This window comes from Pan paniscus, chromosome 9 (genome assembly GCF_029289425.2).
Source record: "Pan paniscus chromosome 9, NHGRI_mPanPan1-v2.0_pri, whole genome shotgun sequence".
NCBI classification, from domain to species: Eukaryota; Metazoa; Chordata; class Mammalia; order Primates; family Hominidae; genus Pan; species Pan paniscus.
Window position 1 is genome coordinate 48,543,527 of NC_073258.2, and position 13,926 is coordinate 48,557,452.

Below are 13,926 nucleotides of genomic sequence, written 5' to 3' on the forward strand. Positions count from 1 at the left end.
TGATACCTGTGCTACACTAAGTATGATGTTGGCAAATCACTTAATCTCTCGAAGCCACAGTATCCTTATCTGTTAAATGGTGCTCACCCTCTTAAAGATGCTAGGAGGGGTAAATGAAAGCTTGCACATAAAGCTCTTAGCACACTGGTCAGTTATGCAGTAAATTCTCAAAAGACATTAGCAATTATTTTCTGAGCACAGAGATAATGAATGGGCTGGAGACGGAGATGTTCAGAGGAGCGAGCTGCAGCTGGGAGAGGCTGCAGAAGGTGGTCGGGCTGGTCTGGGGAGGGAGTCTCATTTTCTCCTTCCTCTGTGTGAAAAGCACAGACCACAGCTAAACGATAATGCAGTCAGCAGCTGGTCCTAAGGGGGAGGGGAGCTGTGAGGACAGAGGAAAGAAGCCTCACTTTAAAAAGGATTGAGTGGGGAGAACGCGGCAGGAAAGAGCTCAACAAAAAACCAACCTGGAAACCCAGCAGCTAGGCAGCTGGCGAGGGAGTGTCAAACCCAGCCAGAACTACCATAATTCACAGTGTAGGAGGTTCCCCTGGCCCAGGCCGCTTGGAAATAGGAGCCAAGACTCCTGGAAGAGCAAACCCAAGGGCAGCTGACCCCCTTGTAGGGGGTCGGGGACAAGTGCCCCACCCTACCCACTCCAGCAGCAAGACTTCTTTAGAACTTGGCTCTCGGGAGAAAGCTCCCCTGTGACCAAGAAGTTGAATGCAATTCCACTCATCCGACAGGGAAGTACTAGACAGAGACAGAGATGGGAGGTGGAACTGAAGCAAGCTATTCCCTGCCCTTTGGGAAGCTTCCAGATTAGAGTGAAGAGGGCAAACTGCAGGAGGCTGCTACTCTGTGGCTGGCAGCATGATGAAGTGGAAAAGGGCGTGAGTTCTGAGGCCAGAAGCCCTGAATTTAAATCCTGGCCCCACCACTCACTGCCTGAGCCATCTTGAGCAAATAAATCACTTGAATGGTATCTCCGTGTCCTCCTCCATAAGACGGAGGAAGTGATAATATCTGCCACCCAGGGTTGTGGCGAGGATCAAATGAGATGTTAGTTATTGTTCAAGGGTAAAGGGGAGGCCCAGGAAATCGTTATGGGGCTGAAGGAGGGAGACTGTATCTGTACTGGAGTATTGGGGAGGGGTTCATGGGGGAGGTGGCACTTGACATGGGCCTTGAAGGGCACTTAACACCTCTTCCATAGGCAGGACAGGGAAGGGGACATACTCCAGGCAATGGGAACAGTCTGAGCAAAGGCACAGGGCAGGGCAGCTATGACACAGCTGTCTCCCTTTGTAGCCCATTCTCTACCTCTGTGAGTCTGGTCCCTCCCACCTTCCCACACTCACAGTCACAACTTCAGTGAAAAGAAAGACACAGACTAGATTAGACATCTGAGGCAGAGGGCCATGGGGTCTGGGAGGAAAGAGAGTGTCATTCAGCTGGAGCCATCCAAGGAGACTTCCCGGAAGAGGAGGCTTTTAAGCAAAGCCTCAGAATTTGAAGTACATCAATAGGAGATATCAGATGGAGGGGACAATAGGAGATATCAGATGGAGGGGACTGTACAGTCCTGATGCAAGTTCCCAGAATAAGGAGCATAAATGAGTGGGAGAAAACGGAAGAGCCTGGGCTGCAGGATGGGGGAAGATCAAGGCAGGCCTTGAGTGCAGGCTAAAGTATAGGCATGAGGAAGCTAGGAAATACCACAGGAGAAGAGTAGATGCTATGGCCAGAAAGATGAGTCTGGGGCCGTGAAGAGGAGGTTTTCCATCAGAGAAGTTCACCAGGGCCCCACTGTAATCCAGATGGAGGGTTCACCTGAGGAACACTGCAAGGACAAGAGGAGGTGACCCAAGGAGGAACCATGGGATTTGGAGGGAAAGAAGAAGGGGGAGTCCAAGATGGACCTCAAGGAGAACTCCAGTCTTTCCTTTTGGAGTTGGCTTCTCCCCTATCTCATCAGCCTCTCCTGACCCAGCAGGCCGATTAAATCTAAGAGACCCTGGCCCTGAAGCCTCAGTAATTCAGGTCCTAGGAGGCCTCCCTGCCTTGAGGAGACACCACCCCCATCTGGGGCCCTCTCTAGGCACGATCCAGAAGAGCTCTAGGCCTGAAGGTAGTGTTACCCGCCATCGGGTCCATCCCCAAATTCAAGGTATCCCTGGGTATGTTCCCTCTCCTGTGCCCCTTCCCCAAACCCAGTGGGTCTCTAAATTCCAGCGGCGCCGACGGGGTTAATGTTGGCTCATGTCACCGCCTCTGCACGCCCCCGCTCCAAACCTGCCAGCTGCAGCGGCGAATGCCGAAGCCCGAAAGCGAGGGACCAGGCAGCCGTGGGGGTGGAGGGGACACATCGCAGCAGCTGAGTGACAGGCGGCGGGGTGATGATTGGCAGCTGCCGAGCTGCCTGGACTGGGACCCGGGCGGGGGCGCAGAGGTGGTCGCAGGAGGCGCCCCACACCCCGGGCCTTGCGCCCTGAGCTAGGTTCGTGCCCGTGGTGGGCTGGGCCGGGCTCGCTCCCTTCGTGCCCTGAGCGGGCGGGCTGGGCGGAGCGGCGCCCTCCCCTCCGGACCCCACCGGCTGGCGAGTGTCTCTAAGGTGACACTCGGGTGCGCGGCAGCAGCGGCGGTTGCAGGAGCTCGCTCTCCGCCCGGGCTCCGGCTCCGCTCCAGCCGTCCGGGGGGCGCCGCGGCGCACAGAGCGCAGCACCCCGACTCCAGCCAGGAGCCCCCGCCCCCCCGGAGCGCAGGAGGACCCCGGCCCGCCTCTCCCAGGCGCAGCGCCCAGCATCTCGCTGCTCCTGTCGTCTAAGCGTCGGCGTCGCTAGGGACCTGCGGAACCCGGCGCTCCCCTCCCTCCCCGCCTCGCGTCCCCGGCCCGGGCGGACTGGAGACTCGAACTTGAGCGGGTGCCCGAAAGGCCGCAGGAGCCGCGGGCGGAAGGCGGCCGCACGATGGCCGAGGGGCAGGGCGGCGGAGGGCAGCGCTGGAACTGGGCTGGCGGCGGCCGGGCAGCCGAGGAGGAGGTGGTGCGGCGGCGATGCCGGCGCGGGGAGGAGGCCCAGGTCGCGCAGCCCTGGCCCGAGAGTTCCCGGGGCACGGCCGCTGGGCCCCCGGTGGAGGAGCGTTTCCGCCAGCTGCACCTACGAAAGCAGGTGTCTTACAGGTAAGGAGGACGCGGGCAGAGGGGAGCGCGGCGCTTGGGACCACCCCTCTTGCAGGCGTCATTGCACAAGCGTTTATTGTGCGCCCGCCGCCTGCCTGGCGCTGGGAGTTTAGAGATGACTGCCGAGGGATCTCTGTCTTTTCGTGTACAGCGGGAAGGAGGCAGCTTCTGAGACTCCTTCTCTGCCTGAACCGTGAAAGCCCTATTCATCCAATATATAGTGGCTGAGGGAACAGTGTACCAGGCGCTAAGGAGAGGAAAGAGCCATGACATTGTTCTTACAAACCTCTATCTGCTGGGGAGAGCCAGGAGATGCCCCCTGGCCCTTCTGGGGGAAAGAGGAACCCCCTCTTCATTCAACAGGTCTACCCTGAGCTTTCCCGTGGGCTGAGTCTGTGCTAGGCACAGGCTTGTGGAAATGACTGAGAGGCTCCCTGCCACCACGGTGGAGACCCTGCTGCCCAGAGATGGGGAACAGAATTCCCTCCTGAACCCCCATGCCCCAGCAGGCCCTGGCTGGCAACCTCCAGGGGCAGAGGGAACCTCCCCACCCCCACCCAACATCTTCTTAATTCAACTGTCTTCTGTCAGTGTCAGAGTCTCTTGGCCTGCCACCTCTGCCCAGAGGGTCCTGGAGGAGCCAGCTGGAGTGGGCCCCAGAGGTCATTTTGGTGACCTGGGGTAGGACGTTAATGAGGGAGGACTGCCCCTCAGAACAAGGGTGGGAAAGTTACACAGAGGTTGGAGCTGGGACAGCCCAGTACACACCTTACCTTCCTCTTCCTCTCCCAAACCACAGCCTCAACTTGGACTTGCTGTCCCTCTCAAGCCCTTGGCCCAGAGTGACCTCCCCTGGAGAGTCTAGCAGGGCCACTAGGGCAGCTGTGGTCCTTAGAGCCATCGGCCTGGTTGGAGAGGACAAGTTCCCTGTCCACTTACAACCATGGGGCGTTTGGGATATGTCTGAGGCTGCCCTGGTTCTCCCAGTGGCTTCTGGGAAGACGTTTCATAAAACTCGCCCAGCCCTGGGAGCTTGAAAGGCCTCAGTATTCTTAATGGCTCTGGGGCCATCAGGGCTCCATCACTTGGGGGAGGAAGGGACAGAAGGGGAGGGGATTTTCCAAGAAGCGAGATGCTCAGAGCAAATGGGAAGCAGGCCAGGTTCCCATGGGCCCTACCTCCACCTTCTAGGGTGTACTAGAAATCGTGGGTTTACCAGGCTCCATTACCAAGTTCTTCCAGAACACCACACCCAGGGGAGTGCCTCATCCATCCCATGCCTCTGGCTGTAGGTATGAATGTCCCCCTGGGGCAGGAGGAAGTGCAGAGGGACTCACAGGGGATGCAGCAAAGAATGGAGACTCCTGGGATAAATGTCAGCCTGGGAGTCAGAAGACCTGGTTTCTACTCTCAATTCTGCCAGAGACTTGTGTGTCCTTGAGCTGGACAATATCTCTCCCTGGGCGTCAGTTCTTTACTTTTAACATAAGGGGATGACCCCGAGGTTTGCCTTAGCTGTGGGTCAGAGACAAATCACAAATGGAGGCTGGGCGCGGTGACTCACACCTGTAATTCCAGCACTTTGGGAGGCCGAGGCAGGAGGATCACTTGAGGTCACAAGTTCAAGACCAGCCTGGCCAACATGGTGAAACCCTGTCTCTACTAAATATACAAAAATTAACGAGGCGTGGTGGCAGGCACCTGTAATCCCAGCTACTCGGAAGCCTGAGACAGGAGAATCACTTGAACCTGGGAGGCAGAGGTTGCAGTGAGCAGAGATGGCGCCACTGTACTCTAGCCTGGCGACAGAGGGTGACTCCATCAAAAAAAAAAAAAAAATCACAAATGGAGGCCAGAGTGGAGTGGAGACTTAGAGGGCAGAGAGCAAAGAATAATTGAATAATTAAAGGGCTGAGATAGAAAATGTTGCACACGTGCACGCACACACACACACACACGCACACAGCGGCAAGGGCTGAGATTCTCCTGGGTGGCCCCAGAATGGAGGCCCCTCCACAGCCCAAACAACTTGGGGCCTGTAATCACCAAGGATGCCAGGTAATCCCACTGAGGTCCCCCCAACCCCTGCCTCCAGGTTACCTGTGTGAGGGCGGCAGAAAACAACACCAGGGTGGACTCCGCTGTCACCCTTGGACAGATGAGAAGGATAGGGCATCTCCTCACTCCCTGGGGTTAGTCTAGGAACCCAGTCTCAGTCTCAGAGCCGAACAAGGCATCAAGGCAAGGAGAGCCCCTGGTAGAGGACAGACAGACAAGCCCTGAGAAAGAGCCAGCAGCTCTTCCAGGCCCAGGGGGCCCCAGGGGAACAAACTGCTCTCCAGCTAAGCCCTCTCTTGTGGCTGCTGTCCTGGGTGGCCTGTGGCCTCCTGGCAGGGGGACTGGGGGACCCGGGGCTGGCAGGAGCTCAGGCCCATGGTGGCCCTTTTCACATCCTCCACGTGCCACAGTTCCGTGCAGCTCTGGCTGGCAGCTAAACCTCCTACCCTGCTGTGCGGAGTTGCTAAGAAAAGCAGTTGAAAGCCCTTCCCAGAGCGAAAAGGCTTTTAGACAAAAATGTGGGGGCAAAAAAATCTGAGGGCGAGGAGTGGAAGCGGAAGCGGGCTGAAGGCCTGGCTGCTTCTGACGTAAGTGAGGACGGGGGCTTTGGCAGGACACTAGAAGCTTAGAGGGGTGTGGGGCTTTCTCAGAAATAGGTTTCCTTCGCCTCCCAGTGCCAGCATGGGCTGGAAGCAACCCTGGCAGCTTCTTTAGGTGGATGGAGAGATGGCGGGTGTGTGCCAGCAGAAACTCAGACACCTGGAAAGGCAGGGGAGGGGGGAAGGGCAAGAAGGCAGGAAAGAAGGCAAGGGAAGAACTTCAATGGGGTATGTCCTTGTTTGGTTTAAATGGGTCCTGGTTTCCAATAAGTCATAAAAGGGCAGGGCAGGTCCAGGCATGGTGACTCATGCCTGTAATCCCAGCATTTCTGGAGGCCAAGGCAGGAGGATCACTTGAGCCCAGGGATTTGGGACCAGCCTGAGTGACACAGTGAGACCCTGTCTCTACAGCAAAAAAAAATTTTTGTTTGTTTTTGAGATAGGGTCTCACTGTGTCTGTCACCCAGGCTGGAGTGCACTGTCATGATCATGGCTCACTGCAGCCTTGACTCAGGTGATCCTCCCACCTCAGCCTCCTCAGCACACACTACCATGCCTGGATAATTTTTGGTATTTTTTGTAGGGATGGGGTTTCGCCGTGTTGCCAGGCTGGTCTCAAACTCCTGGGCTCAAGCGATCGCCCATCTTGGCCTCCCAAAGTGCTGGGGTCACAAGCATGACCCACTGCTCCTGGCCTCTACAGATTTTGTTAAAATTAGCTGGGCGTGGTTGCATGCGTCTGTAGTCCCAGCTACTGAGAATTTTGAGGTGGGAGGATTGCTTAAGCACAAGAATTCGAGGCTGCAGTGAGCCACGATTGCGCCACTGCACTCGAGGCTGGGAGATAGAGTGAGATCCTGTCTCTAAAAAGAGTGGGGGGCAAGGCAGTAGTGCCTGAGATCTTGCATCTCCATCTGGGGGAAAGGAAAAGTAACTCTCATCGTAAATGATCAGGGTTGGGCTCAAGAGACCATGGGAGAGCAGGCTCCAGCTAGGTAAAGCCAGAGTGGGGCAAGGGATGCAGGGCTTGGTCTAAAAAGATCAGTTCAAAGATGCAGGATTTGCAATTCCAGAGTTAAACTCAGTGGTTTCCAAACTGGATCACCTGGGGGTCTCTTTTTAAATGGGTTCTTTTTTTTTTTTTTTTTTTTTTTTTTGAGACAGAGTCTCACTCTGTCACCCAGGCTGAAGTGCAATGGCGTGATCTTGGTTCACTGCAACTGCCACCTCCCGGGTTCAAGCAATTCTCCTGCCTCAGCCTGCCAAGTAGCTGGGACTACAGGCGCCCACCACCACGCCGGGCTAATTTTTGTATTTTTAGTAGAGACGGGGTTTCGCCATGTTGGCCAGGCTGTTCTCAAACTCCTGATCTCAGGTGATCCGTCCACCTCGGCCTCCCAAAGTGCTGGAATTACAGGCATAAGCCACCGCGCCCAGCCTTAAAATGGATTCTAAAGCCCTCTCCCTAGAGGTCTTGCTACAGGTGTATAGGGTTGGGCCTGGACGCCTCCACGCTAAAAACCTCTCCCAGGTAATTTTGACAGTGGAGCAGGTTTGGAAACCACTGGTTTTGCCTGTGAAGAAGCCGAAGGAAAAAGAGAAAGGGGCAGGGCAGGAAACAAACAAACAAACAAACAAAAATGGAGGGAGGGGGTGTCCAATGTGAGATGACTCACTGGGATGTGGCTGGCGGAGGGCTTCCCTGTGCTGAGTTCTGTTTTGGCCCCAGAAGGGCCTCTAGGAAGAACCAGTGCCTGTACCTGGTGTCCTGGGTGTGGGCCAAGCGTTACCTGAGATGGAAATATGGGAAACAGTCCCTTCCCTTAACAAAAGTGTGAACCCCATACAGGGTGAGACAGTAAATACTTTGGGCTTTGCAGGGCACTCGACTCTGCCATTGTGGTGCAAAAGCAGTCATAGACGACGTGTAAGTGAAGAAGCGCCAGGGTTCTGCTAAAACTTTATTCATAGACACTGAACTTAACATTTCATAGAATTTCAGCAACGCAATACCATTCTTTTGCTTTTTCCCACTCATTTAAAAACTTAAAAAGTATTCTTGCCGGGCGTGGTGGCTCACGCCTGTAATCTCCGCACTTTGGGAGGCTGAGGCAGGTGGATCCCCTAGCTCAGGAGTTCGAGGCCAGCCTGGCCAACATGGTTAAATCCCACCTCTACTAAAAATACAAAAATTAGCCAGGCGTGATGGTGGGTGCCTGTTACCCAAGATACTCGGGAGGCTGAGGCAGGAGAATCGCTTGAACCCGGTAGGCAGAGGTTGCAGTAAGCCAAGATTGCGCCACTGCACTCCAGCCTGGGCAACAGAGCAAAACTCCATCTCAAAAAAAAAAAAAAAAAAAAAAAAGCACTCTTAGCTCCTGGGCCCTACAAAAACAAGCAGCAGGCTGGATGTGGCCCCGATCCAGTAGATGGGACAGGACAAGCTCATGGGAAACCAGAACTGAGGCATCGGAATGAACCTGAGCATGGCGGCGGGGGGCTCCGTGGCACATGCATCCCACCAAGAGAGGTCATGCAATGCCCGTGCATATAGCCTTCTGGGTCAGAGAGACCTGGGCTCCAATTCCAGCCCTGCCCCTTCCTAGTTGGGTAAGAGGCTTTCACTTCTGACCCTGTTTCCTCACACGGAAAATGCGAGCGATGATACCTTATCAAGAATGTGGCTGGGAAGATTCAAGAAGATGCCAGATGTCAACTTCCTGACTCAGAGCACAGGTAAAACAAGTTAGAGCTTTTGTCCTGTGTAGCTGGACCCTTCCGTGGGTTCCAGAGGCCCTGTAAGGTGTGGAGATGGAGGCTGGCCCCGAGCCACAGATGGTGGTGGGACCCGGGGGTGGTAAAGTTTAACAGAGACTAAAAGCAAGGCTGAGCATGCGCGCATGTCCCAGCCTACGGTCCTCCCCCTTCTCCACCCCCGCAGAGGGGCTGGGGGCAGGGACTGGGCACCAACTGGCAGATGAGGATGCCCCCTGCTGTGGGCACGCTGCTGCGGGTCCACGACTCCTCAAGGGAGGGGCACCTGATCCAACTCTCCCTGCGGCTATTTACCAGAAGCTAAAAATAACCCAAGAGTGACAGGGAGATGGGGCCGATTTGTAATTTAAATAGCAACAGGATAAAGCAAGGAGCTGCCAGAGATCACATTCTGTCCTGAATTAACAATGCAAAACCAGGGGCAGAGAGCTGAGCTGAGCAGGGGGAGGGGACCACGGCCAGAGGAAGCCTGGGGTCCATCAATTTTCTTTCCTTTGAAAAGGGCGGGGCCCAGGCCCAGCCCGGAACTCCTTCCCTCCCCTCAGGGACCTACAGTTCTTGCTGATCAGTGAGTCAAAGGCCAGAGAGGGCAGTGCCACACTGTCCCAGAGGCCAACGTGCAGGGATCGGGATCCCAGGAGAGGGTCTTATCTGACCTCATTTTGGCACAAGGAGCTTGGGACATGCCCCCAGCAGCCCATGTCCCCCAGTGCCCGCACCAAGGGGCACAGCCACTTGGGCATTTTGGAGGGAACCTGGGAAGCCCAGTTTGATCAATGGCATTTGAAGAACTTATTTGGTGGCCCGCTGAGATGGTGGCCTGTGGGCCAAGCATGGGGAAGCCTGGAGTGGAGTCTCATTTTTGCCTCAGTTGGTGCCTTTCAGAGTTTTCAGAAAGGCCCCTCCAAGGTCCAGGGTGCCAGGGACAAGGGTTAGTACCAACTGGAGAAAACCTCTCTTCAATGACATACAAAGAGGGTGGGGAAGGAACTGGGACTGGACTCTAGGCTTCTGCAGGGCTCCAGTGTGACTGACAAGGGCTCTCGGCCTATAGATGCCTGGAAAAGGCTAATCAGAGATTGCAGAGTAGGCAGTGCTTTGGAGGCCACTGGGCCGCAGCTTACAAATGAGGAGCTAAGGTTGGCAGAAGTTAAGCAATGTGTTGAGATCACAGAGCCCGTAACTGGTGGAGCCAGGATCCAGACTGAGATCTGTTTCTCTCCAAAGCCCTTTTTACTCTGTCAGGCTTGCAAAGGCCTAGACTTTCATCCTTAAGGATCTTGCTTTTGGCTCTGTACAAAGTGTACATATCCCTGGATGTGGTAATAGGATAGGTAGTAAGGGGGCTGAAAGGTAGCTATGCAGTCAGGGCTTATGACCCTACAGATGTGAGTGGGAGGCTTAGAAGGCAGGAGACACACTGACCGTGTCGTGGGGGCTTGGTGTAGTCCAGGGTGGGGACAGATGGAAACTTTTGAGCAGATGCAGCTGACCCAGAGTAAGGGGAGAGCTGTGCAGGCTCCTCTCTCACCTCCAATCCAGGAAATTGGGAGGTGACAAAGGACAGCTTTCAAGAGACATGGTGGTTTGAAGGACCACCTTTGGCTGCTGGGCCGCCAGTGCTGTGCCTGCAGCTCTCTTGCCTCAGCAGGAGAGGGTCTCCAGCCCCTCCTCCAGGTTTCCTCCTGCTCATGACTTTCGTGAAGCTACCCAAAAGGAACCTAGTCAAAAGTCCATCTGTCACTAGCCAGCAGCACCTGCAACCCAGCTCAGACACATCTGTCTCCTCTGTGGGGGCAGAGGCCCAGCACTTCAGCAGGGGCCAGTGATCAGCAGGTGATCCCAGGCTCTGGGTTGCTCCCAAAGGCTTCAGCAGGTGCCCAGATCACAGGCATAGCTAATGGGGAGGCATGCACTTAAACTTCAAAATCCTTGTAGGACAGGCATGGTGGCTCATGCCTGTAATCCCAGAATGTTGGAAGGCCAGGGCGGGCCGATCACTTGAGGCCAGGAGTACGAGACCAGCCTGGGCAGCATGGCGAAACCCTGTCTCTACTAAAAATACAAAAATTGCCAGGTGTGGTGGGACATACTTGTAATCTCAGCTACTTAGGAGGCTGAGGCAAGAGAATCACTTGAACCTGAGAGGCGGAGGTTGCAGTGAGCTGAGATCATGCCACTGCACTCCAGCCAGGGCAACAGAGCAAGGCTCTGTCTCCAAACTCTCCATGTCTCACCATGGCCACTTAGGCAAACAAGAAGCCAGTCTCCCTCCCTCCCTCTGCCCAGCCTTCTGAACACCTGTATTCAATCCATGGCAACTTCCATAGGAAGTCACTGAGCACAAACTCATGTACCCAGCACTGAGCTAGGAGCAACATAAGGTTCAAGAATTTTGTAAGGAAGCAAGACTAAGTGCACAAAAAGTCAGATGATACAGGAATATCATTGGGAACAAAAGTGAGCATCATAGGTAAGGGATCAGCAGGTGGGGTGGAATGCCAGTTCAGGAGAAGTGTTTGACACTTGGTAGATATTTATGAAATATTTGTCGTACAAATGAATGAAGGAATGAATGAGCAAAAACTTGGAAATCAGGAAAGAAGATTCAAATGGAACTGTCAGATCTAGAGCAGATCTTAGAAATCATCTGGTCCAACCCAGAGAGGGTAATGACTGGCCCACAGTCACACAGCAAGGGCTGGAGTGTGAACCAATGGACTCCATGTCTGCGGCTCTTTCTACCTTCCCACTTTTGCTGCTTGGGCTGGGTCTGAAGGATGGAGAATGTGATTGGCCAAATACCCAGGGAAGACAAGCTAGGAGTGCAACATAGGCAAAGGGAATGGCAGGGGTTAGGGCCACATGTGAAGGGAATGCGAAAAGGGGGAGGAGGGGAGGTTCATTTAGCACCTACTATGAGGCAGGCACCAGCATGGCATGAGCTGAGAGAAAATCTCTGCAGGGAAAGCCTGGACAAAGAGGCGGAAAAGCAAGAACAGCCAGAGAACGTAAGGAGCCGCGAAGGTCAGGCCAAGGAGGCTAGCTGGGCGGGTTTTGACAGCAGAGGATGTCCAGGTCGTGGGTTGAGTGTTTGGTGCCCTGGTACATTTCTTTTCCCCAGCTCCCACTTGCTCATCCAGGCCACAGAAAGTAGAACACCAACCCCTGGGGCCTCAACAAAGCCCAGAATAATTTTCTTACCCAGATTCTTCTTCCTGTGTGTACCTGGGTGGATTCTGAGGGGTCCCCAGCTTCCCAGGGCTGGCACATGTTGTCCTAGGAACTGCCAAGGGCATCCTCCATAGTCCCGTGCACCTGTCCCTTCCAGCCGTGTCCTCCCCACCCCACCTGGAAAGCAGAGATGACATTGACAGTGCCAAGGAGTGCAAGCTCAAGGTGGCCCTAGTCTCACAGTCAGGACTGCCCTGCTTCTTGAAACCTCCAGCCTGCCTGCTTCCCCTCCAGGAGCCCCATTTCCTGCTCTCTGCAGCTCCAGGGCTGCCAGACGCCTCAGATGGAAAACAAGCCCAGCCCCATTTCCTCTGTTTAACTGCTCGAGCTACTTGCAAAATGCCTGCAAGAGGAAGGCAGGGCCCTGCACAGCCTCCTTCCAGAATAGACCTTGGTCTGGTGGACACAGTCTCCGATGAGGCCACAGCATATAGAACCCATCTTGAGGCATTCAGAGATAATGGGTTGGAGGGGAAACTGTGGAAAAGTGGGGACTGAGCCTTGGGGGCATTACATGGCCATATCCCCTACCTTAGAGCAGCAATAGGATGTTTTATTTAAGAGCACAGATTCTGGGGCTAGATTCTCACTTCTACCACTTACCAGCTGGGTGACCTTAGACAGGTAAGCTTAGCAGCCCTGTGCCTTGATTTCCCCATCTGTAAAAGGAGGAAAATAAGGCCAGGTGCGGTGGCTCATGCCTGTAATCCCAGGACTTTGGGAGGCCAAGGCGGGCAGATCACTTGAGGTCAGGAATTCAAGACCAGCCTGGTCAACATGGTGAAACTCCGTCTCTACTAAAAATACAAAAATTAGCTGGGCATGGTAGCGCACGCCTGTGATCCAAGCTACTCTGGGGGTTGAGGCACAAGAATCGCTTGAACCTGGGAGGCAGAGGATGTAGTAAGCAGAGATCACGCCACTACACTCCAGCCTGGGTGACAGAGTGAGGCTCAGTCTCAAAAAAAAAACAAAAAAAAAGCAAAAAAAAGGAGGAAAATAACAAGATCTACCTCCTAGAGTCATTAAGAGGATTCAAAGAGCTACGTTACATATTCAGTAAGATTTTTGGCACAGAAATGTTCCGGAACTATTAGCCATTGTTTTATGATTACTGAGTATTAATTATTAATTGCATAGCATGCATTTATTAAACAAATATTTACTGAAAAATATTACGTTCCCGTCATGAGGGACACAAAGGTGATTACAGCACCAGATGGAGGTTTTTAAGGGTCGGGATAGCATCTTGAAGGGTTCTGTAGCATAAATGTTTACTGAACTGAACTGATGCTGTTTCTGTCCTCAAGAAATTCACAGTAACAAACACATATACAACTAAAGAACTAGTTATAGAGCAGGGCGATTAAAGAATGCTTGAGGAAGGTACAGTTTCCTTCCTAGAACCAGTCCTAAGAATAAAGAGTGAATATATGCCCTGGTATTTATTTACCAAATCCTCACAATGGCCTTGAACTCCAGCACAGTTTGGCCTCTGGAGATCTTTCCAGCTCCTAACGCATTCCCCCTGGCTCCCTGTTCTCTGGCCATGCTGGCCTTTTTGCAATTCTCCAGACACAAATACATTCCTTGTTCCATGCCTTTGCTCTGACTCTACTTCCACCTAGAATGCTATTCTCCCAGGTAAGTCACATAGCTCACGCTCCCCATTCATTCAGGTCTGCTCTCAAATATCACCTCCCCAGAGAGGCCCTCCCTGATCCCCTCCCCCTGCCTAAGTCACTCTCATCACTCTTCTCCCTTCCTTTGGCTTCATTTTTCTTTATAGCACATCTTTTTTTTTTTTTAGACAGAGTCTCATTCTGTTGCCCAGGCTAGAGTGCAGTGGTGTGATTTCAGCTTACTGCAAACTCCGCCTCCCGAATTCAAACGATTCTCCTGCCTCAGCCTCCAGAGTAGCTGGGATTACGGGTGTCCACCACCACACCCAGCTAGTTTTTGTACTTTTAGTAGACAGGGGGTTTCACCATGTTGGCCAGGCTAGTCTCAAACTCCTGACCTCAAGTAACCCACCAGCCTCAGCCTCCCAATCTTTATGGCACATCTTGTTTGCTGACA

The 13,926-nt window shown here is 53.8% G+C and overlaps 1 protein-coding gene across 2 annotated transcripts in view; it reads left to right on the top strand.

Moving 5' to 3' along the window:
• The first annotated feature begins 2,959 nt into the window (after window positions 1-2,959).
• DGKZ (diacylglycerol kinase zeta) overlaps window positions 2,960-13,926 on the top strand; it is a 47,173-nt gene continuing 36,206 nt past the window's right edge. Inside the window, exon 1 of one of the 2 annotated variants that reach the window (XM_034932474.3) lies at window positions 2,960-3,181. In XM_034932474.3, coding sequence (XP_034788365.1) covers window positions 2,970-3,181 — 212 coding nt within the window. In that variant the 5' untranslated portion in view covers window positions 2,960-2,969. The remainder of the gene's footprint in view (window positions 3,182-13,926) is intronic. The other variant, XM_003815217.7, reaches the window with a different exon arrangement.